Source organism: Erpetoichthys calabaricus, chromosome 15 (assembly GCF_900747795.2).
Source record: "Erpetoichthys calabaricus chromosome 15, fErpCal1.3, whole genome shotgun sequence".
Taxonomy (NCBI): domain Eukaryota; kingdom Metazoa; phylum Chordata; class Cladistia; order Polypteriformes; family Polypteridae; genus Erpetoichthys; species Erpetoichthys calabaricus.
The window spans coordinates 4,979,936-5,005,372 of NC_041408.2; the positions used below are offsets into that span (position 1 = coordinate 4,979,936).

Below are 25,437 nucleotides of genomic sequence, written 5' to 3' on the forward strand. Positions count from 1 at the left end.
GGTTAATCATAAATCCAGGATGCAAATAACCATTGGGTAGCCTGTAATCGATAAAGTTGACGAAGTCACATTCTCCGGCAGTGTCATATCAAATGACAGTGACGTGGAAATGGACGTGAAATGTCGGATCAGTAAGGCGACTGGTGTGTTCCGACATTTACACCACGTCTGGTCATCCTCGTCTGTTAGCACAGTATTAAAAATTCATCCCAAATGCCATCTATGCCAGCTTCTTCTTTTTCTTCTTTTGGCTGCTCCTGTTAGGGGTTGCCACAGCAGATCATCTTCTTCCATATCTTTCTGTCCTCTGTATCTTGTTCTGTCACACCCATCGCCTGCATGTCCTCCCTCACCACATCCATAAAGCGTCTCTTAGTCCTTCCTCTTCTCCTCTTGCCTGGCATCTCTATCCTTAGCACCCTTCTCTCATTATACCTCTCATCTCTCCTCTGCACATGTCCAAACCAACGCAATCTCGCCTCTCTGACTTTGTCTCCCAACTGTCCAATTTCAGCTGACCCTCTAATGTCTTCATTTCTAACCCTGTCCATCCTTGTCACACCCAATGCAAATCTTAGCATCTTAAACTCTGCCACCTCCAGCTCTGTCTCCTGTGCCACCGTCTCCAACCCATATGACATAGCTGGTCTCACTAAAGTCCTGTAGACCTTCCCTTTCACTCTTGCTGATACCTGTCTGTCACAAATCACTCCTGACACTCTTCTCCACCCATTTCACCCTGCCTGCACTCTCTTCTTCACTTCTCTTCCACAACCCCCGTTACTCTGTACTGTTGATCCCAAGTATTTAAACTCATCCACCTTCATCAACTCTCCTCCTTGCATCCTCACCATTCCACTGACCTCCCTCTCATTCACACACATGTATTCTGTCTTGGTGGTCCTACTGACCTTCATTCCTCTCCTCTCTAGAGCAGATCTCCACCTCTCCAGGGTCTCCTCAACCTGCTCCCTACTCTCGCTACAGATCACAATGTCATCAGCAAAGATCATAGTCCATCACATTCCATCTATGCCAGCAAAACCAACAAAGCGGATTGCTCACAAGCATAGTGTTTTTCAGCCACAGTGCCTCTGACGAACACTTGGCATCTCATGCAGAGAGAATGTTACAAATGATGAGGTGCGGAAGTGGAGTGGTCACTGGAAGACCTCGTTAGAGAACACAGGATGTGCTTAGCCTGACACAAAAACGCATTCCAAAGCTGGCCATGCATTGGGTGCCACCAAAGAGGACACGAAAACCAGGCAGGCCATGCAACCCTTGGAGGTCAACTTTTTTAGGGGGGGACCTGAAAACTGTCAACCTACCGGTGGATGAAGCTGAACTCGCTGCAGCTGATCGAGTGCATTGGAGGGCACCTGCTGCCCAATGCGCCAAGGAATGTGGGGGGACCTAACTAGCTAACTAATAATGTCCATATTTCAGCACCAGGTTAATCTGAAAGCTAATCTCATATGTAACTAAAACTTTATAAAATTTAGAAAAGCAACAGGTCCATGGAGAAATATTTCACTAAATATTAGTGGAAGGCATTGAGCCCCGGACAGCCCTCTAAGATCTGACAGCTAGCAGAAAATAACCGTAGCTCCGTGTTTTTTGGGATGACCCCCTACCCACACACACACACACACACAGACGCACACAGAGAACTACACATAGAGACGGTGCAGACCTGAACACACTGCACTGCTGCTACAGAACTCCAAATAAATGCATAAAAAGCCATAAAAGGAAGGCAGATGCACTTCTGACAATGCCACACAATCAGGACAAGCCGGTTTAATTACTATCTCACTCCATCGGAGTTCTAATTAAATGGAAAGTACTCATTGTAGCCCACCTACTCTCCGACTGAATACATACATAAATTCAGATGAATGCATTGCTTAGGTTTCCGAGTCCCCATCTTCAGACAGAATGCAAATTTTCCTACTCCTAATAAACCGTTGCTAAGCAGGGAGTTTTCTTGGCAGCTCAGCCTTATAATCGACCGCACACAACAACACTGCCATATAGAGATGAAGGTCGCAAACAAGATGTGCGAATCAGAAAGCAGCCGCTAACCACCAGTGCAATGAAGACATTCTAAGTGTATCCCGGGACTGAAGGGCACATCCTCTTTCTAGGCTTCTGCAGGGGAAGACTATGCAAGGACCTTAATTGGAGTCTTCATAATTCTCGATAAAAATGACCCAGCAGGTCTTTGTCTGAAAAAAAAAAACGTGAATCGAGAACATGGGGACACCTAGTGGAGGACTAAGGGGAAGCAGTTCATCGAGAAGGGTCTAGCTGTAGACCTCCGGAGCTCCTTGAATCAGCCGATCAGTTAATGTCACATGATTTACACTATGAGAAGGATCTGGTTGCAGCCCGCAGAGCTACACAATGTGTCCGCTTGATAGTTGGCGTTTTTATTGAGCCGTTCCACAACCTTAATCTTAACCTTAGTGTAAGAATATTTGATGAGAACGAAGCGCAGGGTACAAAATGAAACGGGTGTTGTCCTGGAGTGTAAAATTATTCTATTTTGAAATTACAGACTGCTTAAATGAAGTTTTAATTTTAATAAAAAAACACAGGATGGCCTGGATTTAAAGAACTATTACAGGGGTAATTAACATTGAAGGCATTCTCTCTGGGCGGCACGGTGGCGCAGTGGTAGCGCTGTTGCCTCGCAGTTCGGAGACCCGGGTTCGCTTCCCGGGTCCACCCTGCGTGGAGTTTGCATGTTCTCCCCGTGTCTGCGTGGGTTTCCTCCGGGCGCTCCGGTTTCCTCCCACAGTCCAAAGACATGCAGGTTAGGTGGATTGGCGATTCTAAATTGGCCCTAGTGTGTGCTTGGTGTGTGGGTGTGTTTGTGTGTGTCCTGAGGTGGGTTGGCACCCTGCCCGGGATTGGTTCCCTGCCTTGTGCCCTGTGTTGGCTGGGATTGGCTCCAGCAGACCCCCGTGACCCTGTGTTCGGATTCAGCGGGTTGGAAAATGGATGGATGGATGGCATTCTCTCTTATACAGTCTTCTTGTATTGTACAGTATTAGCAATTTGCAATTTTAGTACGTCTGATTCAGTCAGTTTATAACTTAATGGTAGAGGGGACGGAAAACCGTACGGATGTGCACAGGATTGTAGCAGTCGCGAGGACGCTAAGATTCACACCGTTTGAAGAGAGTGATTTGTTTATTTCATTACACGGACCCCAGGAATACTCCGACCTGGCAGGCACTGCACACACTCACACATGGAGACACTGATTAATGCCTCAATGTACCAATAAATAAAGAATATATCAATCAAATAATGAAGAAAAAAGAAACAATATTGCACAAAAACATGTATGCAAAAGCCCTCCCCAGTTTCCCAATGGTGATAATTATTTACATACACTACCCAGTAAACAATTAACACTAACAAGAAAGTCCAGCACAGTCCAGTCTAGAAGAAGCGGATGATGACAGAGAGTGGAATGAGAAGCCCTTTGAACAGTTGTATGAAGGGAATGTAAAGTTTTGTCCTACCAGGTTCCTGCTGCAATTTGATGATTTGGCCTGATGAGAAGTGTCCCTCAGATGAACAAGTATCCAGCCAAGACAAAATCGCATGGTAAAACAGGCACAGGACTGCGCACACATCCTGAAGAAGCTGAAATCCCCGGCAGTTGAAGCTGTAATCCAATAGTGTGTGTGATGTGTAGAGACAAACGCAGGCTGCTGATCGCGATCTCCTCGGTGTCTTCTTGGCTCCATTTTACAGAGCTTGCTTAATAAACCTTCTTCCCAGCAATCCCTGCGCCCACTGAATCTGCCCAATAGTGTAATATTGCTGGGGCTACTGGGAGTTGTAGCCAAATTTAATTAGCATAGCTATGGTATTACAGCTTGGGAATGGAAAATAGTGTGAAAAGAATCAAAGACTGAGTAATTCATTACGAGAAAAGCTATCTAATCAAACGTATGTAATGTCACATGTCCCCAGACACCTACGTGGAATTTCAACTTAAGAAGGACATAGAAAAATGACATAAAGAGCAACGATATAGGAACTGACGTCAAGAGACAAGACATGTCAGAACAAAACCGACTGTTAAATTAAAAAGCCGCCCAGGACAACATCCGCCATTGTAGATGTTGATTTTTTCCATAAGCTTTTCAAAGACTATATCCAGACTTCTGCTATTTTAATTCTCTGTCACATTTTTCTTCTATGACAGTGTTTTCCAACTTTATTTCTGTGGTGGCACACTTTTTGTAAATAAACAAATATCCCAAGGCACATCACTGTTTTACTAACCACAAAACACATTCTATGTCTTACACCTCCTCAAATGTCCAAACGGGCGGGTCTAGCGGAGAAGCCGGTAAATAGAAAGCAGCTCCAAGATCAGCATTCGCAGACCCCGCACTTACTGAGCACTCTGGGTACATTTCTCAGCTGCTTGCCCCCAGTCTGCCTCAGAGGCAACTTGTAGGCCCCACAATCCACTGGCCCTGTGAGACTCGCTGGCGACCCCACACACCCAGGGCAGATGGACTTTAGCAGCTAGGGGACACGTCCAAAGTATTCGAACATTGCGACCGCAGAGCTACTTTTATGGCAGCTTCTCCAGGTGGTCCTGTCCTCTTCAGACAGGTCTCAACTATCTGAGGAGTTTGTCCCTCTCAGGTGTACTACACCCTCATTTCCATGGCACACCCGACTAGTTCTCACGGCGCATCACTGTGCCACACTGTTCGACTGGTATTCCTATTACACTTTAACAAATACCACATAGTTTTAACCTTACCATACTTTGTCTTTCTATCTTGAGTGGTGTAAGCAAATTATGGCACCTGGTGTGGGGTGATTGCTGCTTTCTTAACCACGGGGTTATCAAGGCTGAGAGGTCGCACATCCATTAGAAGAACAAAGGAGGTAGAAATAAGAACCCTAGTTGGTTGATAAGTGGCATGTAACCAACTTTGTGTGTCTCGGGGATATCCTCATGTTTGTTAGTGGAGTTCCTATGTGGAGTACCGAGAAGCGACAGTCTTGACGCATCACTCTTTCACATGTATGTGGAAGGGGGTCCTGTGTGGGACATTACAGAGTGACTGGCAGTATGACATAGTGCTAAATGGGATCTCTGAGTGTGTGTTTGTGTTACTCTTAAGGTGCGGGAGAAGACCAAACTAGTAATAAACATGTCAAGCCTTACCCACCTTACCGTTGAGAAAGACGCGAATGACTGGGTGTATCACGTAACATCACTGTTTATGTGTGATCGCAACGCCATTTTGTTTTCCGATTGGGCGTCACTATGTTAGATTTCTCTCTCTGCCGTACCCACTGAGGACTTTCCCAGAATTTCCTGGTGTGTGCTTGTTTGTGACATTAGATTGACAATGACATAAAAGTCACTCCGAGCTTGATGAATAAACTGTGCTTCACTGAATTTAAAGGTCGCTATTTAGTTCTTCCCAGATTTTCAAATCCCCACTAAGGTGTTTGACTCCATATTTTCCAGTCCTGTTTTACCATTGATCTCCATGTCTCCTGGTTTTGACCTCGGGCCCCGTTCTTTGACTTTCCATTCTCCTTATCATGTCATTTTCCTTTAACAGTCTCTTGTGAGTCAGTACAATCCCAAGTTCAGATCTCTCTACTTGCAATTCTTTGGGCTGCAAACTCCAACATTACACAGTGTGAGCCCACCGATATGGATTTTGAAGAAAAAAGCAATACTTTACCTTGGTTTGTTTTTTCTTCAGTGCATTGAGTTCTTTTTGCTGTTTCTTTAGTAATTTAAGGTAAGTCTGAAAAAGAATAGACAACAGCCGTACTGTTTATTTAGAACACAGGTGGAGGTTTTGACCATTATTTGACAACCAACGATACACAAACGAGCTGCTCTACCCATCTGAGACGTGTTGAAATTTAAGAAATCAACGTAGACATCAGCGTTAACATTTGCACTGCACCATCTATTGAAATGTATTTTGTAATGCGTGCTATAATAAAATGTATTGCATTTTTCATTCCAACAGATGGTGCACCACAAACGTATGTTGTAATAAAATCCATGACTACAGATGTTTGTGATGCACCATCTGTTGGAATGACATAGACATAGCAACCAGACAGACACAGGCACACACAAATGCTTATGTTTTTATTAAGGTACACTTCTGCTCTGGCAAACTGATGCCAGTTGGGCAATCTATAGCAGTACATTTTTCAATTGTAATAGTCTGAACTAATTACAACTGCTTAATATTGAAATTGACACAAATATCAAATCACAAGGAAGTTGTGCATTGTCAGCCATGCATGTCTGGGGACCACCTTGTTGGCTCTTGGAGTAAGCAGTTCCACCCTGGGATGAGATCTTAAGCTGACGCTAATGGCATCTTCTCTTTCCCCTGTGGCATAGAAAGGCCACCTAAAGATGATGCCTAGCTCCGCCCCGAGCTTCTGAGAAGACTCCGCCCTCTTTAAGCACCAATGATATCAAAAATTATCCAACCAGGGAACATGGCGTCAGATATTGACCTTCTAGAGATGAGGACAGAGCTCCAAATCTACAGCTAATCGAAGTGCGTATATGTCATGGGTATTAAGAGACGTATTTTTGTCTCATTTTTGCCACTGTGTGGCTGCATTTAGCTTATAATTAAATGAGGTGACTCGGGTGGCTCCACCAGGGCCATCTTAACAGTATTATATGCCCCCGGGCAAAGCAGTGCACTGGGGCTCCTACCTACACAACCCCTTAGCAAGTCACAACATACATAGATTAGCATGGAGCCCCTATGCTCGTGGGGCCTCCGGGAAACTGCCCAGCATGCCCAGCGTGCACCACAAGGTTTTATTTAGTCTGCCTTCGACTGTCAGTTTCCTATCTACTTTGCAACACACTCAATACTCTGTATGAATAAAGACAAATCGGCTTAATAAAAAGCTTGGATTTTAATTAATTTGAGGATTCATAGTAAACATTTCAGCTTTAAATGAAAAGACCAGTTTTACCTTCATTTGCTTCAAATCCTCAATGTTCACTTGAGGTACGAGAGCGGCCGGGTCTGGAAAAAACAAAAAGAAAAACAGGAGGATTGAAGCCGTCAATGACAGATGGATAAAGTGAGTAACCCGGTCAAAGCAGAAATCTGCTTTGTTAACAACACGTGCGAGTGCACTTCTGGAGTTCTCCTTTGGAAAACACCGTCATGTCTCAGCCAGGATTCCTCCTCTGGCCGGGGCTCGAATTCATGTTTGATGTCTCTTTTAGTCATTCCAATGTATTATTTATTTATGTGTGTGCCCTGCGGTGGGCTGGCGCCCTGCCTGGGATTTGTTTCCTGCCTTGTTCCCTGTGTTGGCTGGGATTGGCTCCAGCAGACCCCCATGACCCTGTAGTTAGGATATAGCGGGTTGGATAATGGATGGATGGATGGATATGTGCATCATTCTTTATTATTGGCCTGGTCTGTTTATGTAAGCTGCCACTGTTACATTCCATGTGTTTTGTGGGTGGTCCCCCAAGAGCTGGGGCCAACCTGCTAAACACGGCCAGAAATTGCCCACCACAGTTCCTGGCTGGTGGGCCATTTCAAACAAGCTGAGGTGTGGTCAATTCTTAGCTTTTTTTTTTTCATTTTGTGATTTTCGTGACCTCAGTGATTTACTGGATTTTTTGACCTTGCTTTGTATTTTGAGCACTCTTGGAAATTCCTACTGGAACTTTTATTCTCCTTGGATTGCTTTACTGGCAACTTCTTTTTGTGTTTTTGTACTCTATGGGAGCTTCTGTGTTTAACAGAAGCTTAGAAAATAAATGTTTTATTTTATAAAGATTCTATGGGGCTCTTTTTGTATCTGGCCAGGGTTTTTGATGGGATTTCCCCCTCTAGTGGGCATCGTTGGAACTGTTAGGAATTTACATGTTTTTGATGGGACTTCCCTCTCTAGTGGACATTGTTGGAACTGTTCGGGACTTGCATGTTTTTGAGACTGAACTCATAACAGATTGGGAGTATGCGCTGAATATATAGCGCATTGCCGCACACACCACTTGACAAACCACCTGGATTGGGACCCAAGTGCAGCAGGTGACACCTCAGCACCACACTGGAATAGTGTGTTTTTTTTTTTTTATGGTGCCAATCCTGCCACCAACCCCTCAGTTTTCCCTGTAAACTGGAGGACCTGACGTGATAATCAATCCACTGTGGCAACCCCTAACGGGAGCAGTCGAAAGAAGAGGAAGACGAAGATCAAACCCACCTAATCTAATGAATTCATTCAAATGTTACAATTCTGCTACCGTACCTTTCTTGGTGTCATTGCTGCCTCCCAGGCCAGAATTCGAGTTCTGTCTCAATTCCGAGCTGCTCTTTGGTGTCACGCTTGCTTTCACTTGGTTGACTTTGCCTTTCTTGTCGTTTTTGGAATTATTATTTGGCACATCGGCAATATCACTCTGAAAAATAACGAAAACTCATGGTTAGCCCCAATACTCAAATAGTGAGGATCGATTGACATTAGTGGGCCCAAAGTGTGTCAAGAAAACATGCCTGACAGCATGACAGCACCCCCACCAACATGGACTGATGATACACCAAATTCTGAGCCCACCATGTGTGCCCATCAGCAGAAATCGAGATTCCTCACACCAGGCTAAGTTCTTCTGGCCCTCAGCTGTCCAGTTTTGGTGACTTTGTGCCCACTGCTGTCTCAGCTTCCTGTTCTTCACTAACAGGAGTGGAACCCAACATGGTCTTCTGCTGTTGTCACTCATCTGCCACAAGGTTCGGAGTGTTGTGCATCCTGAGATGCTTTTCTGCCCTCCTCCAGTGGTCCAGAGGGATTATCTCGGTTACCGTCACCTTTCTGTCAGCTCAAACCAACCTGCCCATCCACCTCTGACCCCTCTCATCGAGAAAGCGTTTCCATCTGCAGAAAGAACTTCCACTCACTCGCACCATTCTGAGCAAACTTTAGAGTAATGTTTCTTAATTACTTGGTCGTGTGGGTCGTGTGAACACCACTCCCTAATCCTGGCCAGTGGGATCTGATATCAGAAGCCTATGGAGGGAGTGATATCTCCATTCCATGTCAGAACACAGAGGCAGAAGGGTGTGATAGTAGTAACATTGGAAGTAGCGTCCAAACAACCACTGAATGGGACCCGGGATGGACCTGAGAACCTGGAAGGTGAGCACAGTGGCCAACTGCCTGTTATGGACAGAATGTACCCCGTACACTGGGTGGCAGCATCCCATCTGGTAGTTCTGTGGGGGCCACCAGGGGGAGCGCTAGTATTTTGATGTTACAAGGACCGTAGTGGACCACACTTGGAAATGTTTGCCAGGGGCAACAGATTAAGCACCGGAAGTACTCCCAGGTCCGGAGTTAAAACAGAGCCCTCCACTCGACTTAGAGAGCTGGAGTTGGGTGTCAATGAGAGAATGGAGATGAAGAAAAAGAACAGGAAGAAAAGGAAAAGAAAGAGTTGTGTTGCATTATGAACAGAAGACGTCTGAATGAAGGGACTGTTTAAATTAAAAGCACTTTAGTTGAACTGGGACTGTTGTGGGGCAATTGTGTCTGCTTTGTTTATAATGGTAGCGGGTTGTGATGGTTTGCCCCTCCAACAATCGCGCTTGATCACCCCTGATGATTGCGCTACATTCTCTAAAGGGGTCTCCTCCACCCAGGTCTGATGCTTGCACTCAACTCTCCACAAGGTGGGGTCAGGGGGTCAACTAAGAGACTTGCAAGGGAAAAGGGCTGAGATACAGCAGCAGTTACAGAAAAACTCAAAGAAGCCCGTCTGGCACCAACAATCCTGCCAGCATCCAAATCACTTAAGGTCCTATTTTGCATGCCCCCCCCCCCCATTCTGGTGTCTGATGTGAACTGAAACTTGTGACGGGTGTCTGCTGGATTTGATGCACTGCACTGCTGCCACATGATTGGCTGAGCAGATAATCACATGGATAAGCGGGTGTACGGGTGGTCCCAATATTTTGCTCAGTGTCTGTAGATTTTACTTTTAAAGATTGCAAGAATTTGTATATTGAGCTCTGTGGTGGGCTGGCACCCTGCCCGGGGTTTGTTTCCTGCCTTGCACCCTGTGTTGGCTGCGATTGGCTCCAGCAGACCCCCGTGACCCTGTAGTTAGGGTATAGCAGGTTGAATAATGGATGGATGGATGTTGAGCTATAGCCAACAATTACGGAGCCCCTGAGGGGAAAGGGAGCCATTTTTTTCTGGGGATTTTTTCTGTCCAGATAATTTCAAGTGCACAGTAACTGAAAAGGGGCTCCATACCTATACATAATTTCTGATGCATAATGTTCTTTTTCATAGTTGCACTTAGGCAAAATGGAAATTGGTGACTTTACTGAAGTATATTTTCAGCTTGGTCTTAAGCACAAAGACATAACGTTTGTTCTTGCAGTTCGTCATGGATACATTATCACTGAAAGGCATCGGGGGCTCCGTAGAAGTGAAAGTGTGCAGTGACTGAATGTTTTTTATATTTCCTATTATTTTTTTAATGTCACATTATCCCAATACAGAGCCCATGTGTGAGACCCAGATGAAATGTATACGCGACAAACGCTGCATAGACCTATGTGACCGTAGCAAGAGGTGCGCATGGAATAGCTTCTGGTGCGCATGCGCAAGTGTCAGGCACACACTTAAAACTATCTGCAGCACACCACAAAAATCCCCAGGAAAAAAAAATGACACAATGTCCTCTCAGGAGCTCCGTAAAAAAATAAAAAATAGATTTTTTTTTTTAACTTTAAGCATATGAAACTATTAATTTCTTACTTGAAAACGAACAAGGATTTTTTTAACAAAGTGTTTTTTTTCTGGGTGTATATTTGGGCTCATTGCACGTGATGGGGAAAAAAAGCATTTCAAGAAAGAAACTACAAAAAGAAAAAGCGTTAACCTGTTTTAATAAAAATATGAAAATGAAAGTTAACGCACTAATGCTTAGTCAAGAGCGGCGTTTGGGGGTGGCAAGTGGGGCCCCGCTTTTGAAGTCCGAGCGGATTTGTCAAGTTATATTCTCCAGTTATTTTTTGATAAAGTCCGCCTGTTATCTTGCAAAAAAATTTGATGAATACTTTAATGAGAAAATCCGGTGTATGTTAACATTATTTTTTTTATTAAATTCACGCGCAAAAGTTTATACAGTCCACACACACCGCTAACAGCGTTTGACGTAATCGGCCCCGCGTGGGGTTGGTCAGCTCTCGGCCCCCCATACACCCCTAAGGCCGCCTCTGCTTAGCATTAAAAACTGATGTGAAACGGTAAGAAATCAGATGAAACGTCCTTATAGCCATGCGGTCCGACTCTCCTATTCACAAAGTTAAAATAATATGTTTATAAAGAACGATCAAAATTCCATTAACAAGAACCAACAATAAACCAAGGAGCGACTGATTCACTTCAAATCTTCAAAGGTGGGCTACAGAGCCCGAGGCTATAATTTCAAAAGCAAAATGTGTTTTGTTTTTTTGTCTTCAGTGTCCCCGCAGCTCTACACACGAACCTGCTGTGTCGGTATAACTGTGAATCAGCAACACGACGCCTCCAACCGACGGCGTCCTGCCTAATGATGTGGAACTGAACTGCGTGAGTTATGACGGGGCGCCCGATCGCTCGGGCTGCATTTGCATTACTGTCTGTGTGGGCGAAGGCGGGTTTGGAGCCACTCAGCCACGTCTCTCCTCTCGCGAGCTCAGGGTCACCGGCTGGAATCCACCTTCAGATTGCACGTTTCCATGACTAATACTTCTGCTTGTAGTATGGCACGGAATACGTTTTACAAATTAATTTTTCAAATTATTTTACACACACACACATTACCAAACTTGCATGTGTGTCTTTTGCCGTATTACATGCACAGTAGTTGATGATCAATTCATCCTGCGGTGGGCTGGCGCCCTGCCCGGGATTTGTTCCTGCCTTGCGCCCTGTGTTGGCTGGGATTGGCTCCAGTAGACCCCGTGACCTTGTGTTAGCGGGTTGGAAAATGACTGACTGACTGACTGATTGATGATCAATTCAGATGTGATGGGCAGAATTTCAGGAGGAGGGGAGGGGGTCCAGTTTTGTGGTCTCACTATCATCTCTGCTTTTTTTGGGTGATGTGGCCCCACCAGCTTCATCAGGCTGTGACCTTAGAGATGACCACTGGAGGTTTGTAACCGAGTGTGTCATTTGACCATCAGAACAGACAGTGTTTGTAGACAGACATTTGTACACATCAATATGATTTCAACATTTACTGCACTTGGGCGGCATGGTGGCGCAGTGGATAGAGCTGCTGCCTTGCAGTTAGGAGACCTGGGTTTGCTTCCCAGGTCCTCCCTGCGTGGAGTTTGCATGTTCTCCCCTTGTCTGCGTGGGTTTCCTCACACAGTCCATAACTGACACTTGTCAGAATTGGGAACTGCACCATTCAGGAATGAGCTGTTAATAACAAGGCTAACAATGGGCGCTTCCAAAACATCCTCTGAGCATGTTGCTAGTTTTGTTGGCACTGGATCTAAGAAACAAGTAGTAGTTTTCATTTTAGAAATTAAAGTTAAGATGTCCTGTTCTGTTACAAGATTAGAGATTATAAACTGGCGTATGTAATTCGAGACCAGGTTTGCTAAGATAGTATTAGGTTTGCACTGTAATGATGACATCTGGGATCTTATATTTTCAATTTTCTCACTAAGCTCATTCCTTAAGCTGCAAGTTAAACTGCGATGATTTATTTAAAAAGCAATGAGCCACGGACCTCACCTTACCACAGTCCGCCCCTCAATTTATCAGTTTCTCAAATGTTCAAACGGAACAGACTGCAAAGATGAATTAAAACAGTACTCTATTGGACTGAGGTCTTATGATGTTTGAGGGATATCGGAAGTATGGGATCAAACTTGGATGACAAAACAGCAGACCCAAACACAATCATGGCGCTGAACTCAGAATAAAACTGCTCCGTATCATTCTCCCAATGTGCTATCTATCTATCTATCTATCTATCTATCTATCTATCTATCTATCTATCTATCTATCTATCTATCTATCTATCTATCTATCTATCTATCTATCTATCTATCTATCTATCTATCTATCTAATCCTGCCAACTATACTATCTATCTATCTATCTATCTAATCCTGCCAACTACACTATCTATCTATCTATCTATCTATCTATCTATCTATCTATCTATCTATCTATCTATCTATCTATCTATCTATCTATCTATCTATCTAATCCTGCCAACTACACTATCTATCTATCTATCTATCTATCTATCTATCTATCTATCTATCTATCTATCTATCTATCTATCTATCTATCTATCTATCTATCATTAATGGTCTAACCAATCATTCGGACCTTCTTCTGTGAACGTCTTCGGCACCATCACACTTTACACATGCACTCATCTTCACTCACCGTTTCTATTCCCATCGCTCTCATCTGGTCAGCCCTCTTTTCTGTGATTGACAGAAACTTCTTTGGGTCGGACAGAGCATCGACGATGGCTGTTGAATATCAAAAAACACACAGGCAAATGAATGGAAGGTGCCTTTGGTTATTTTGTTAGTTAGTTTTATCTTCAGCCTTTACAAAGCATTATAAACAAGTTTCGAATAAAATATTTATTAGGCAGAAAATGAGGAATCATATAGAATTAGAATGCACATGCCAGTCTGAAAATAATGCGTTTTTTGTCAAAAAATAATAAAAAAAAAAAGATACAAATGAAGCAGTCTGGGATATAAAAACGAGTTAGTCAAGTGGTTGTATCCCCTCGGGTGAACGACAAATGAAAAAACGGTTTCATGAAACAGAAATGAGTTTTATCTGCAGGTTGCCTGTAATGAGGCTATGAAAATGATCAAGTTAATGATGTGTAAAGTTCTTTCAGAAGGCTTCTAGTCTTTCTGAGTTTTGTGTTTGGCAGCAATATGAATACACCATAATCTGTTTTTTTTAACTCCCTTTCTTTATGTAAAATAAAGTACTGACTTTAATGAAATATTTATTAACTGTAAAATCACCGTAAAAATCTGGCCTTCCTTATCGTAACACACATGCACTTGGTAGACAAGTTGAAGGCTTATCTAATGTCAATTCCACACCGAGCCAAAGGTTGGCACTGTCATCTTTGTCCTCTCCTCATTTCTCCCGTTCAGACGAAATGACCGGCAGCCTCAGTGACATCACTTCCGGGTCATAGTTTCATGGCCCCGCCCCTTGTGCTCTGGCTTCTGCTTTGAGCCAGTCTGTTGTCTCAAAAGACTAAAATGAAATGTGCTGTCTTTTGTTATTTTCCATCATTTATACGAAGTTCGCCTTCGTGGTGCCCCAATACTTCATCTTGTTCTGTTTCGTATTTTACAATGACTCCCTAACACACAACTTTAAAAACACTGCAGGAGTCCACGTGTGGTCAACTGAATCGATTGGTCATCACTGAGATTGGCACTCGTGTGTTCTTCTACCACACAATCCTCCCGATACCTTCTTCCAATTGTTCCATCCACACTGCACTCTATGGGTTATCTCTGAATCTAATTCTCCATCTTGGGCTACCACTGATCCTGGATATTTAAATTCTCCAGTCTTTCCAGTAGCTCCCCCTACAGGTTATCTTCTGAATCCTGATCGTCCTTACACCTCATATATTTTTCATATTTATCTTCAATCCTCCACCTCCCACAGCTCTTCTCCATTCTTCTAACTTGTTCTCTGTGTCCTCCTTCCTGGTGCTTCACAACACAATCTCATCAGACCAAAGCCTGTATCAGGGAGAATGACCTCAACACACCCATATTGAGAACAAAGAGGTAAGGAAATAAAAAGATCCCTGGTGCAATTGCTCCGTCCTGAGGATGACGTTAATCTGCATCCATCCCTCAAACCTGCAGGGAAAAACTTGGGGGTTGGTGGCAGAATTGGCACTCCAGCAACCATTAAAGAAACTCCCACTGTTCCACCCACTCTATCTGAACTGGTGTGGTGCTGAGGTGTCACCTATTGCACCCGTTCGTCGTGTGGTAGGTGGGGCAACACACTGTAATCAGTGTATGCTTCCAACCTCCTCCTCCTCCAATGTGGGGTCAATGTGCTTGATCAGCCCTCTTCATACTATTCAGTCCATCCACCTCCTCATTGGCCTCCCTCATTTTCTCTTCCCCTGGACTTCCATTCCCATCACTCTTTTGTCCACATATACCTTGTTTCTCTTCAGCACGTGTCCAGCCTCCTATAATGTACTTCTCACCCACTTTTCTTGTACCTCTGATGGTTTCATTTCTTATTCTGCCTTTCTTTGTAACTCCACACATCCACCTCAACCTTCTCAACGACATCCAACTTCTTCTTCTGCGCTCACTTTACTCGGCTCCATACATCATTGCTAGCCCTGCTGACTTTTAAACTTAATTCTTCTACCACACAAACCTCCTGATACCTTATTCCAATTGTTCCACCCACTCTGCACTCTATGGGTTATCTCTGAATCTAATTCTCCATCTTGGGCTACCACTGATCCTGGATATTTAACTTCTCCAGTCTTTCCAGTAGCTCCCCCTGCAGGCTATCTTCTGAATCCTGATAGTCCTTACACCTCATATATTCTTCATATTTATCTTCAATCCTCCACCTCCCAAAGCTCTTCTCCATTCTCCAACTTGTTCTCTGTGTCCTCCTTTCTGGTGCTCCACAACACAATCTCATCAGACCAAAGCCTGTATCAAGTAGACTGACCTCAACACATCCATATTGAGAACAAAGAGGTAAGGAAATAAGAAGATCCCTGGTGCAATTGCTCCGTCCTGGGTTTGACATTAATCTGCATCCATCCCTGCATGTAGGCCCTCCAACCTGCAGGGAAAAACTAAGGGGTTGGTGGCAGAATTGGCACTCCAGCAACCATTAAAAAACCTCCCACTGTTCCATCCACTCCATCTGAACTGGTGAGGTGCTGAGGTGTCACCCTTTGCATAGCTGCACTCGGGTCCTAATCTGGGATCCTGAGTTGGTTTGTCGTGTGGTGGTTGCAGCAATGCGCTGTATCAACGTCTGCTCCTAACCTCTGTCCTCTGTCTGTCTCCTCTGGTGCAGCCCTCCTCTACTGTCTGTCACCCTTACTGTCCCCCCCTGTACTTCCAACACTAAAACGAATAACTCGGACTGTCACAAACCCCACCTCATCACTAAGCCGTACGCCTCTATGCATGTGCCCACCTACATGATAATGGCCTCATGCTTCTTTGTTTCCAGCCGTAGGCAAGTAATGAGTAGGATAATTAGACTGTTTTTCATATTGGTTAAAAAAACAGTCCTGTTCAAAAAAAAAATAAAAAAGCTCTTATGTAGAAATCCGCATCATAATCTTCCCCGTGATTTTATTACTGGCCGCAGATTGCTGTGCTTTTTTAGTTGCACATAACAAAAATGAGTATGGAGAGCAGGGCGGCAGGAGCAGTAGTGCTGCTTGCTTTCCTTGGGTTCAATTCAAAGCTCCGTGATTTGCTCATGTGGACTTGGCACGTTTGTGTCGGCTTTTTTTTATTATTATTTATTTATTATTATTTTGCCAGGTCAGGTCATTTCAATTAGTGGACTCTACAAGTCACTAAAGCATTTGACGTGGTGCCACATGAGAGGTTGGCCATCAAAGTAAAAGAAGTGGCAGTTCAGGGTGTGGTGTGCAAACAAACACAGGAAAGAGAGGATCAAGGTGTGAGGGACCTGATCAGAATCGGCTAATGTGAAGAGTGGTGTCCAGCAGGGGGCAGTGTTGGGGCTGCTGCTGTTTTTTTAATAAATATCTAAATGATTTTGGGTAGGAATTTAAAAAACAAGCTGGTTACGTTTTGCAGATGATACCAAACTGGGTGGACTGGCAGATAATTGAGAATCCATTGAATCATCAGAGAAGGACTTGGACAGCAGATAGTCCTGGGCTGCTAAAAAACACATCACTTTAACATGGCTTTCTCATAGCTTCTGTGGAATATGACCTGGACACAGACAGGCAGACACGTTTAAATCACCCCACACACGTTTATTTTGGGTCTCCATTATACACTCCATCAGTACTCACAAGCCTCAATGCCCCACAGTCCAGGCCTTATCACAATGCCTTCTTTCTCTCTGTCTCTTCTGACCGCCTCCTTCTCTCCTTCAGCAACCTTGTCCTTTCTTCCACCCGACTCAAGTCCCTCTCTGAAGGGAGGCAGCCCCTTTAAATAAGCACCCGGATGTGCTCCAGGTGTGTTCCCGGCAATCTCCCACCGACACGCCCCAGTGTGGCGGAAGTGCCAGCTGTCTCCCCATAAGCACTCCGGGTGTCCCTGTTCCTCTTCCCCCCAGCACTTCCTAGTGTGGCAGAAGTGCTGCGGTCCAGGGTCCTCCAGGTATTGGGGTCCCCCTGGTGGTGACCACGGGCCCCTACAGGGTCGAGATTCCCAGCTCTGTACCCGCGGTTCCCAGGGCGGTCACCCCCTCGAGGTCTGGAGGAGGAATAAGCCCTCCTCCTGTCTTCCTGGGTGTCCCGGGTGGGTACCACCCCCATCCGGGCACCACACTTCACTTTATTTATTTAATTTTATTGTAATCACATAACATTCCATACAAATACAGTGGAACCTCAGTTCACGAACATCTCGGTACACGTACAAATCGGTTTACGACCAAAAAAGTTTGCCAAACTTTTGCCTCGGTTCACGACCACACACTCGGTATACGAACAAGCCAGTTTACCTTTTGGTTTGTACATGTTCAGTCTCTCCCTGTGCATTTCCTGTGCAGCGAGCGAGCGAGAGAGAGCGCAACACACACACACACACAGAGGAGCACGCTAGAGAGAGACACACACACACAGGTGCTCCAGGCTTGCGAAACAGAGACACACGCACACACGAAAGAGAGAGCGAGCAAGCAAGAGAGAGAGAGCGCGACACACACACACAGGTGCGCGAGAGAGAGGCGAACACACACAGAGGAGCGCACTAGAGAGAGAGACACACACACACGAAAGAGAGAGCGAGCGAGCGAGAGAGAGACACACGCACACATGAAAGAGAGAGCGAGCGAGCAAGACAGAGAGAGAGCGACGCACACACAGAGGAGCGCACTAGAGAGAGAGACACACACACACAGGCGCTCCAGGCTCGCGAAAGAGAGACACACACGCACACGAAAGAGAGAGCGAGCAAGCAAGAGAGAGAGAGAGCGCGACACACACACACAGGTGCGCGAGAGAGAGGCGAACACACACAGAGGAGCGCACTAGAGAGAGAGACACACACACACGAAAGAGAGAGCGAGCGAGCGAGAGAGAGACACACGCACACATGAAAGAGAGAGCGAGCGAGCAAGACAGAGAGAGAGCGACGCACACACACAGGTGCGCGAGAGAGAGGCGAACACACACACGAAAGAGAGAGCGAGAGAGGGAGGACTGGACACGTAAGGTAGAGAAGGCTTGTTTTTGTTTTCACTTCTTTTTACAGTGATCGGTTCATAGCCTGCATTGTTGCAATGTTACTTTTCTTGGTGGTTTATTAAATTACGGATTTTTCAAATGTTCCTTTTTTTCCCTGTGCTTAAAACTCATTTAAAAAAAGTGTTTTTAGCGAGCAGTTCCTAGCACTACAGCGCAAACTATTGCAGTGTTAGTTTTCTCTGTTGTTCAAGGTTTTCTCAGTGTTATTAAATGTTTTTACATTTAGTTTACTATTATGCTGTGCATTCTATGGTATAATTAACTATATTTGTGCTTAAAAACTAAAAAAAATATATATTTATATACAGTTCGTATGGTCTGGAACGGATTAATTGTATTTACATACAATCCTATGGGGGAAATTGCTTCGGTTCACGACCAACTCGGTTTACGACCAGAGTTTTGGAACGAATTATGGTCGTGAACCGAGGTTCCACTGTAGATCAATTTTACAAAAATAGGATTGAACACAAATCAATCCCCACCCCTGAGAAAGAGAGCATGGACAGCAGAATAAAACTTAAAGCTAATAAAAATAAGTAAATAGATGAATTAATAAGTGAATAAAGATAAATGGAGAAGAAAAATAAATGGGGACAGAATCTGCTTCCTCGGTGCTTTAAAAGCTTATTCGAAAATGTTATTGATTAGATCGTGCCAGGTTTTGAAAAATTTCTGCCCAGATCCTCTAAGTGAGAATTAGGATTTTTCCAGTTTCAAATAGTAGATAACATCAGTTACCCATTTGAGTTGAATAACTGTATGCTTTGCACATATGGAGCTCGAGTGAATTCTGTGCATTGCTACCTTCCACTCCTTTTCAGATATGTTGACTGAGAGATCCTTTTCCCAATGTCCTCTTAGATCTTTGAAAGGGAGGGACCGTAAAATGGTTTTATATATTGCAGGAATGCTGTCAGAGTCCTCGAAACTGAGCAATATTTTTACCAGCATAGAGGTAGGTGTTGAGGTGAGGAAAATTGTTCAGGTTCTATTTAACAAAGTTTCGAATTTGAAATGTGTTGCTGGAAAGTTAAATTTGGAGTGTTATTGTTCGTAGGATGCAAAGACGTTGTCTATGTACAGATCTCTAAGTGATTTAATCCCAAATGTTTTCCAGACATTAAAAACTGCATATGTTTGCGAGGTTTGAAAAAGGTGGTTCTCGTGCAGAGGTGCCACCGATAAAAGCTTCTCTAGCTTAAAATGCTTTCTACATTAGTTCCATATTCTGAGTGTGTGAAGCACAATTGGGTTGTTAGTACGTTGGCAATAACTTGCATTTATTGGGGCACAAAGCATGGAATATAAAGAAGTACTGCAGGATTTTATTTCTATCGCGGACCAAGTCTATTTATGTTCATCTATATGTGTCCATGTCCAGGGTTTTATAGTTTGTATGTTTGCTGCCTAGTGTGTGCTTGGTGTGTTTGTGTGTGTCCTGCGGTGGGTTGGCACCCTGCACGGGATTGGTTCCCTGCCTTGTGCCCTGTGTTGGCTGGGATTGGCTCCAGCAGACCCCCGTGACCCTGTGTTTGGATTCAGCGGGTTGGAAAATGGATGGATGGATGGATGGATGTTTGCTGCCCAGTAATAAAATTAAAAGTTAGGTAGAGCCATGCCACCTTCTGCCTTTGGCCTTTACAGTAGTTTGATCCATGCACACATGTTCGGGCCAAACCCACATTTCTCCAATTTCATGAAAATGTAGTTCCATTCAATCATATGAAATGCTTTTTCTGCATCCAAAGATAATAATGTCTCTGGGATGTTTGACTTTGCAGATGAATATATTACATTAAACAGGTGTTGAAGATTGGACGCTAAGTGTTGTCCTTTAATAAATCCAGTTTGTTCTTGTGATATTACCATAGGCAGCACTTTCTCCATCCTTCTAGCTAGGACTTTGGAGTGTATCTTAACATCATTATTCAGAAGTGAAATTGGTCTGTATAATTCACATTGTAATACGTCCTTATTTTGTTTAGGAAAGATGGTGACTAATGCTCGGCGAAAAGTTTGAGGTAGAATTAGCTTGTGTGAATGTTGCTAATAGAAGGGGAGCTTGCTGAGTGGAGAACTTCTTATAAAATTTGGCAGGGTAGCCATCGGGGCCTGCTGCTTCCCACTCTGAAGTGACTTTATAATATCTAGTATTCATAGCTTCACTTTAGTTTAATCCTGATGCTCTGTATATTCAGTTACTTATCTCTATCATTCATGGTGGCTCCAAAATCTGTACTAACCCCTACTTTCTCTGCTGTTCTTTTTCCAGTTTTCATTGGTGGTGATCTGCGCCACTACCACCTGATCAAAGCACTTTGATGTTCCTGCATTGATGGATTGAAGGCCAGAACTCCACATGACTGTCGTCATCAAGTTCTTCCATGAGAACCCTGAATACCATGAGGACTGATTGAGGTCATTGATGTTAGGTAGAATGCCTAGAGGAGGTTGGGTAGTTTCGGGGCCTTAGTACCCCTGCAGATTTTATTTATTTTTCTCTAGCCATCTGGAGTTTGTTTTTTCATTTTTTCTGTCGTCCCTGGCCATCGGACCTTACTTTATTCTGTGTTAATTAGTGTTGCCTAATTTTATTTTCTTAGATTTTTTGTCTTTTTTCTCTTTCATCATCCTGTAAAGCAGTTTGAGCTCCATCATTTGTATGAACATGTTCGACAGAAATAGATGTCGTTGTTGTTGGGCCGATTTGTGGACGATGAAGTTTAACGTCAGTAAACGTAAAGTTATTACACATAGGAAGTAAAAATATGAGGTTTGAATACACAATGGCAGGTCTGCAAATTGAAAGTACTTAGGAGTCGTAGTGGACTCGATGGTATCAACTGCCAGACAGTGTTCAGAAGCCATTAAGGACACTAACAGAATGTCAGGTTATACAAGGGGGGGACCCAAAAATAACGAGGCTTTATTTTTTTTTTAAATCGTCTATTTCTCTGAACATTTCCAAAATGTAATCACCCTCAAAATACTCTCTCCCTGAGACACAATACACTTTTTCCATTGTTCAAAACTGTTCTGAAACACTTACAAAGTGTTTGCTTCTTGACCTCCTCTACATCCGGAAAACGCTTTCCTTTAAGGTCCCTCTTCATTCTTGGAAATAAGATAAAAATTGCAGTGTGCAAGGTCCGGGGAGTTTGGGGGGGGGAATTGTGGGACCGTTGCCATTCCATTTTTTGTGAGAAACTGCCGCACACTCGATGCACTGAACAGTTTGCTCCAGGATGACAAGGGTGAAGATATCTGGAGTGAGGATACAAGTAAGCTGGAATGGATTTAAGACTGGGCAGCCTCAATCACTTTTTAAATTTAAAGGACGTGATCACAGGCGGCACGGTGGCGCAGTGGTAACGCTTCTGCCTCGTAGTTAGGAGGTCCTCCCTGCGTAGAGTTTGCATGTTCTCCCCATGTCTGCGTGGGTTTCCTACCACAGTCCAAAGACATGTAGGATAGGTGCATTGGTGGTCCTAAATTGCCCCTAGTGGGTGTGTGTCCCATGGTGGGCTGGCGCCCTGCTTGGGATTTGTTCCTGCCTTGTGCCCTGTGGGATTGGCTCCAGCAGACCCCGTGAACCTGTGTTAAGATATAGCGGGTTGGATACTGACTGACTGACTGACTGACTGACTGACTGACTGACTGACTGACGTGCTCACATCTCACTGTGATTTGCGGAGAGGTCAGGGATTGTGCCATTTTGGATGCTGCAGAAAAACCTTAAACCGCTGTCACGAAACATCCAAAGGTGATTCAACAATTTCATTTCATTTTACGGGGTCACATGGAGATGACATATTTTCTTTCAGTCCCTGACACAACAACAACCCTGCGTTCAATTAAAAAAGGTTTAGAAATGGATGGAGAGATCATGTCGGGTGCGGTCAGATTGCTTGCTGATTCACGTTCAATTGTTGCCTTCGATTCACGTTTACACAATCTGCAAACTGTGTAAAAATATGGAAAGACCCCACTAGCTTATTAAACATGCAGTGGTTTGTTTATTTCTCATTTCTCCGGTTATCTGCGTAATTTTACCAAAACCTTATTAGAGTTTCTAAACATGTCGCTGTTTCATAAGAAATCAAATGAAAAAAAAAACATATTAGCGTGGATGCTAATAATACGTCTCTGTTAACAGATGCTGGAAAGCTTAATGAGTTTTTCAAGAAGCAGAAGCCAAAGAGAGCAATTCATATTCTTAGAACTAATGAAAAACAATCACTTTAGCAAAAGTGGAATCTATTTGAAAAATGAGGAGGTTTTTTTTTTTTGGTTGGCATCATCTGTTTTCCGGAGAGTTCCTTAGTTTGTTTATTTTATCTGATTTGAAAATATTAAAATTAGTCACGTATATTATTCTTTGCATGTGTTTACCACTCTCCCAGTGGACCAAAACAGGTTGTGAAGGATGGCAGGAATGGATGGGCGTACCTGGTTGGAATGAACCCCCTTCTCTGTCTCAGCCAGGGCATGCCAGTCTGGATGGACTTGCTTCCTGGTATGGATGGATAGAAGACAACAGGCCAGTATAATGGAGGGGCTTGGGGGTGGACAGCCAATATGACATTTGGCAGCACTCCTGGACCGGTGCACCCATGGACACACCTGTAGAGCATACTGGGAATTGTTGTCCCATTGGGTAGCCCTTCTGGGTTTTATGGCTACCACAAGGTATTATTATTCAGCAAGGAAGGACTGTTTCTTTTTTATTCACTTGGCATTGTCAGTTTTCTGGAGAGCTCACCAGTTTTAGCAGCTTCAGCATGGGTAAGGCGCTATATAAATAAAATGTATTATTATTATTATTATTATTATTTGTTTTATCCGACTTGAAAGTATTAATTAGTCACATATATTATTCATTGTATACATTTACCATTTTCCCAATGGGCCACAACAGGTTGTGAAGGATGGCAGGGATGTCTCAGTCAGGGCATGCCAGTCTGGATGGACTTGTATCCTGGTGTGGTTGAAGAGAAGACAACAGGCCAGTGTAATGGAGGTGCTTAGTGGGCACAGACTTTCAACATTGTACGCTCCCCCAGTATGCCATTTGTCAGCACTCCTGGAGTGGTGCACCCATTAACACACCTGCAGAGCATACTGGGAATTGTAGTCGTGTTGGGCAGCCCTTCTGGGTTCTATGGATGCCACAAGGGGGGGAGCAGCAAGGATGGACTGTTTCTTTTTTGGCATCATCTGTTTTCTGGAGAGCTCATCAGTTTTAGCACCTTGAGTATGGGTAAGGTGCTATATAAATAAAATGCATTATTATTATTATTATTATTATTTGTTTTATCCAACTTGAAAGTATGAATTTTAGTCACATACATTATTCATTGTATACATTTACCACTTTCCCAGTGAGCCACAACAGGTTGTGAAGGATGGCAGGGATGGACTGGCGTACCCAGCCAGGAGTCTGAATGGACTTGCATCCATTCAATGGGTGGGTGGGGGGTGTGGGGGAGTTGGACAGAAGACAATAGGGCTTTGGGGAGGACAGCCTTTCAAGAATCCAATATGCCAGGTGACAGCACTTCTGGACCGGTGCACCCATGTGCACAGCCGCAGAGCATACAGGGAATTGTAGTCCTATTGGACAGCCCTGTTGGGTTCTTTGGGGGAAGCTGCAAGGAAGGACCATCCTTGCTTTTGGAGGTTTCTGTCTGACTCAGAAGTGCTTCCTTCGGGCAACGTCCTGACACCAGAAGTCCTCAGAAGTCCAGGTTTAAAAAAGGAACCCTTCCACCTCACCTTGGGGAGTCGGGAGTGAAGGAAAGTGGAAGAATATGCAATTTCTGACCCGAATTCTTCTTGTGTCGGTTGTAAAGCACTTTGAGTTACATGTATGCACATGTGCCATAGAAATAAATGTTCTTCTTGTTGCAGTGGTGCTAACCGCTATGCCAGTTAAATACCAAATAGCTGTTATTAATTAGGGCGACACGGTGGCGCAGTGGTAGCGCTGCTGCCTCGCAGTTAGGAGACCTGGGGTTCGCTTCCCGGGTCCTCCCTACGTGGAGTTTGCATGTTCTCCCCGTGTCTGCGTGGGTTTCCTCCCACAGTCCAAAGACATGCAGGTTAGGTGGATTGGTGATTCTAAATTGGCCCTAGTGTGTGCTTGGTGTGTTTGTGTGTGTCCTGCGGTGGGTTGGCACCCTGCCCGGGATTGGTTCCTGCCTTGTGCCCTGTGTTGGCTGGGATTGGCTCCAGCAGACCCCCGTGACCCTGTGTTCGGATTCAGCGGGTTGGAAAATGGATGGATGGATGTTATTAATTAATAATACACATACTGAACACCCAGCATGGCATGTAAGATTATTATCCTAAGCAGAGCGCAGGCCATAACTCATGATAGAAAACACGCTCTACACGGCCAAACTAAATAAAGACCTGTTTATTTTACAGTAATCCACTCGCTGATGATGTATATTTATAGAGCAGTAAGAGGCTTTCTTTGTTTTGTGCTTCCATGGCTACGTTGCTCCCGGCTGCTTTACAATTCGTTTTCAAGACACTCACACTCATCAAAAAATGTAATTTCTTAAATTCCCTCATCAAATTCGGTATAATTAATACTAAATATAAGTGAAGGGGCACTCGAAGAGGCACATCAATGGAAGGTTTACGTGCATCCGCATTTGCTCTCCTTGCAAGAAGCGCTTTATTTGTCTTGTTTATCGACAGCAAATTTCAAACGTATTGGACAAAAAAAAGTTCATGCGTTTGGGAAAAAGAAGTAAGAGCGAGAGACACGGGCGGCAGTCGCCTTTGAAATGAAGTTCCAGTTCCTGATGTTAAATCAACTTGTAAACCTTTCTGAACACAAGCTTTCACTTTATCAGTATAGATTGGGGGGCAAAGCTG

At 44.1% G+C, this 25,437-nt stretch overlaps 1 protein-coding gene across 4 annotated transcripts in view; it reads right to left on the minus strand.

Annotated features, from left to right (window-relative positions):
* Positions 1-25,437, minus strand: part of LOC114666051 (1-phosphatidylinositol 4,5-bisphosphate phosphodiesterase beta-4) — a 275,642-nt gene that overhangs the window by 29,462 nt on the left and 220,743 nt on the right. For all 4 annotated transcript variants that reach the window (XM_051919278.1, XM_051919276.1, XM_051919277.1 and 1 more), the window contains 4 exons: positions 13,482-13,570; positions 8,326-8,476; positions 7,027-7,079; positions 5,748-5,813 (listed from right to left, as the gene is read on the minus strand). In XM_051919278.1, coding sequence (XP_051775238.1) covers positions 5,748-5,813; positions 7,027-7,079; positions 8,326-8,476; positions 13,482-13,570 — 359 coding nt within the window. The remainder of the gene's footprint in view (positions 1-5,747; positions 5,814-7,026; positions 7,080-8,325; positions 8,477-13,481; positions 13,571-25,437) is intronic.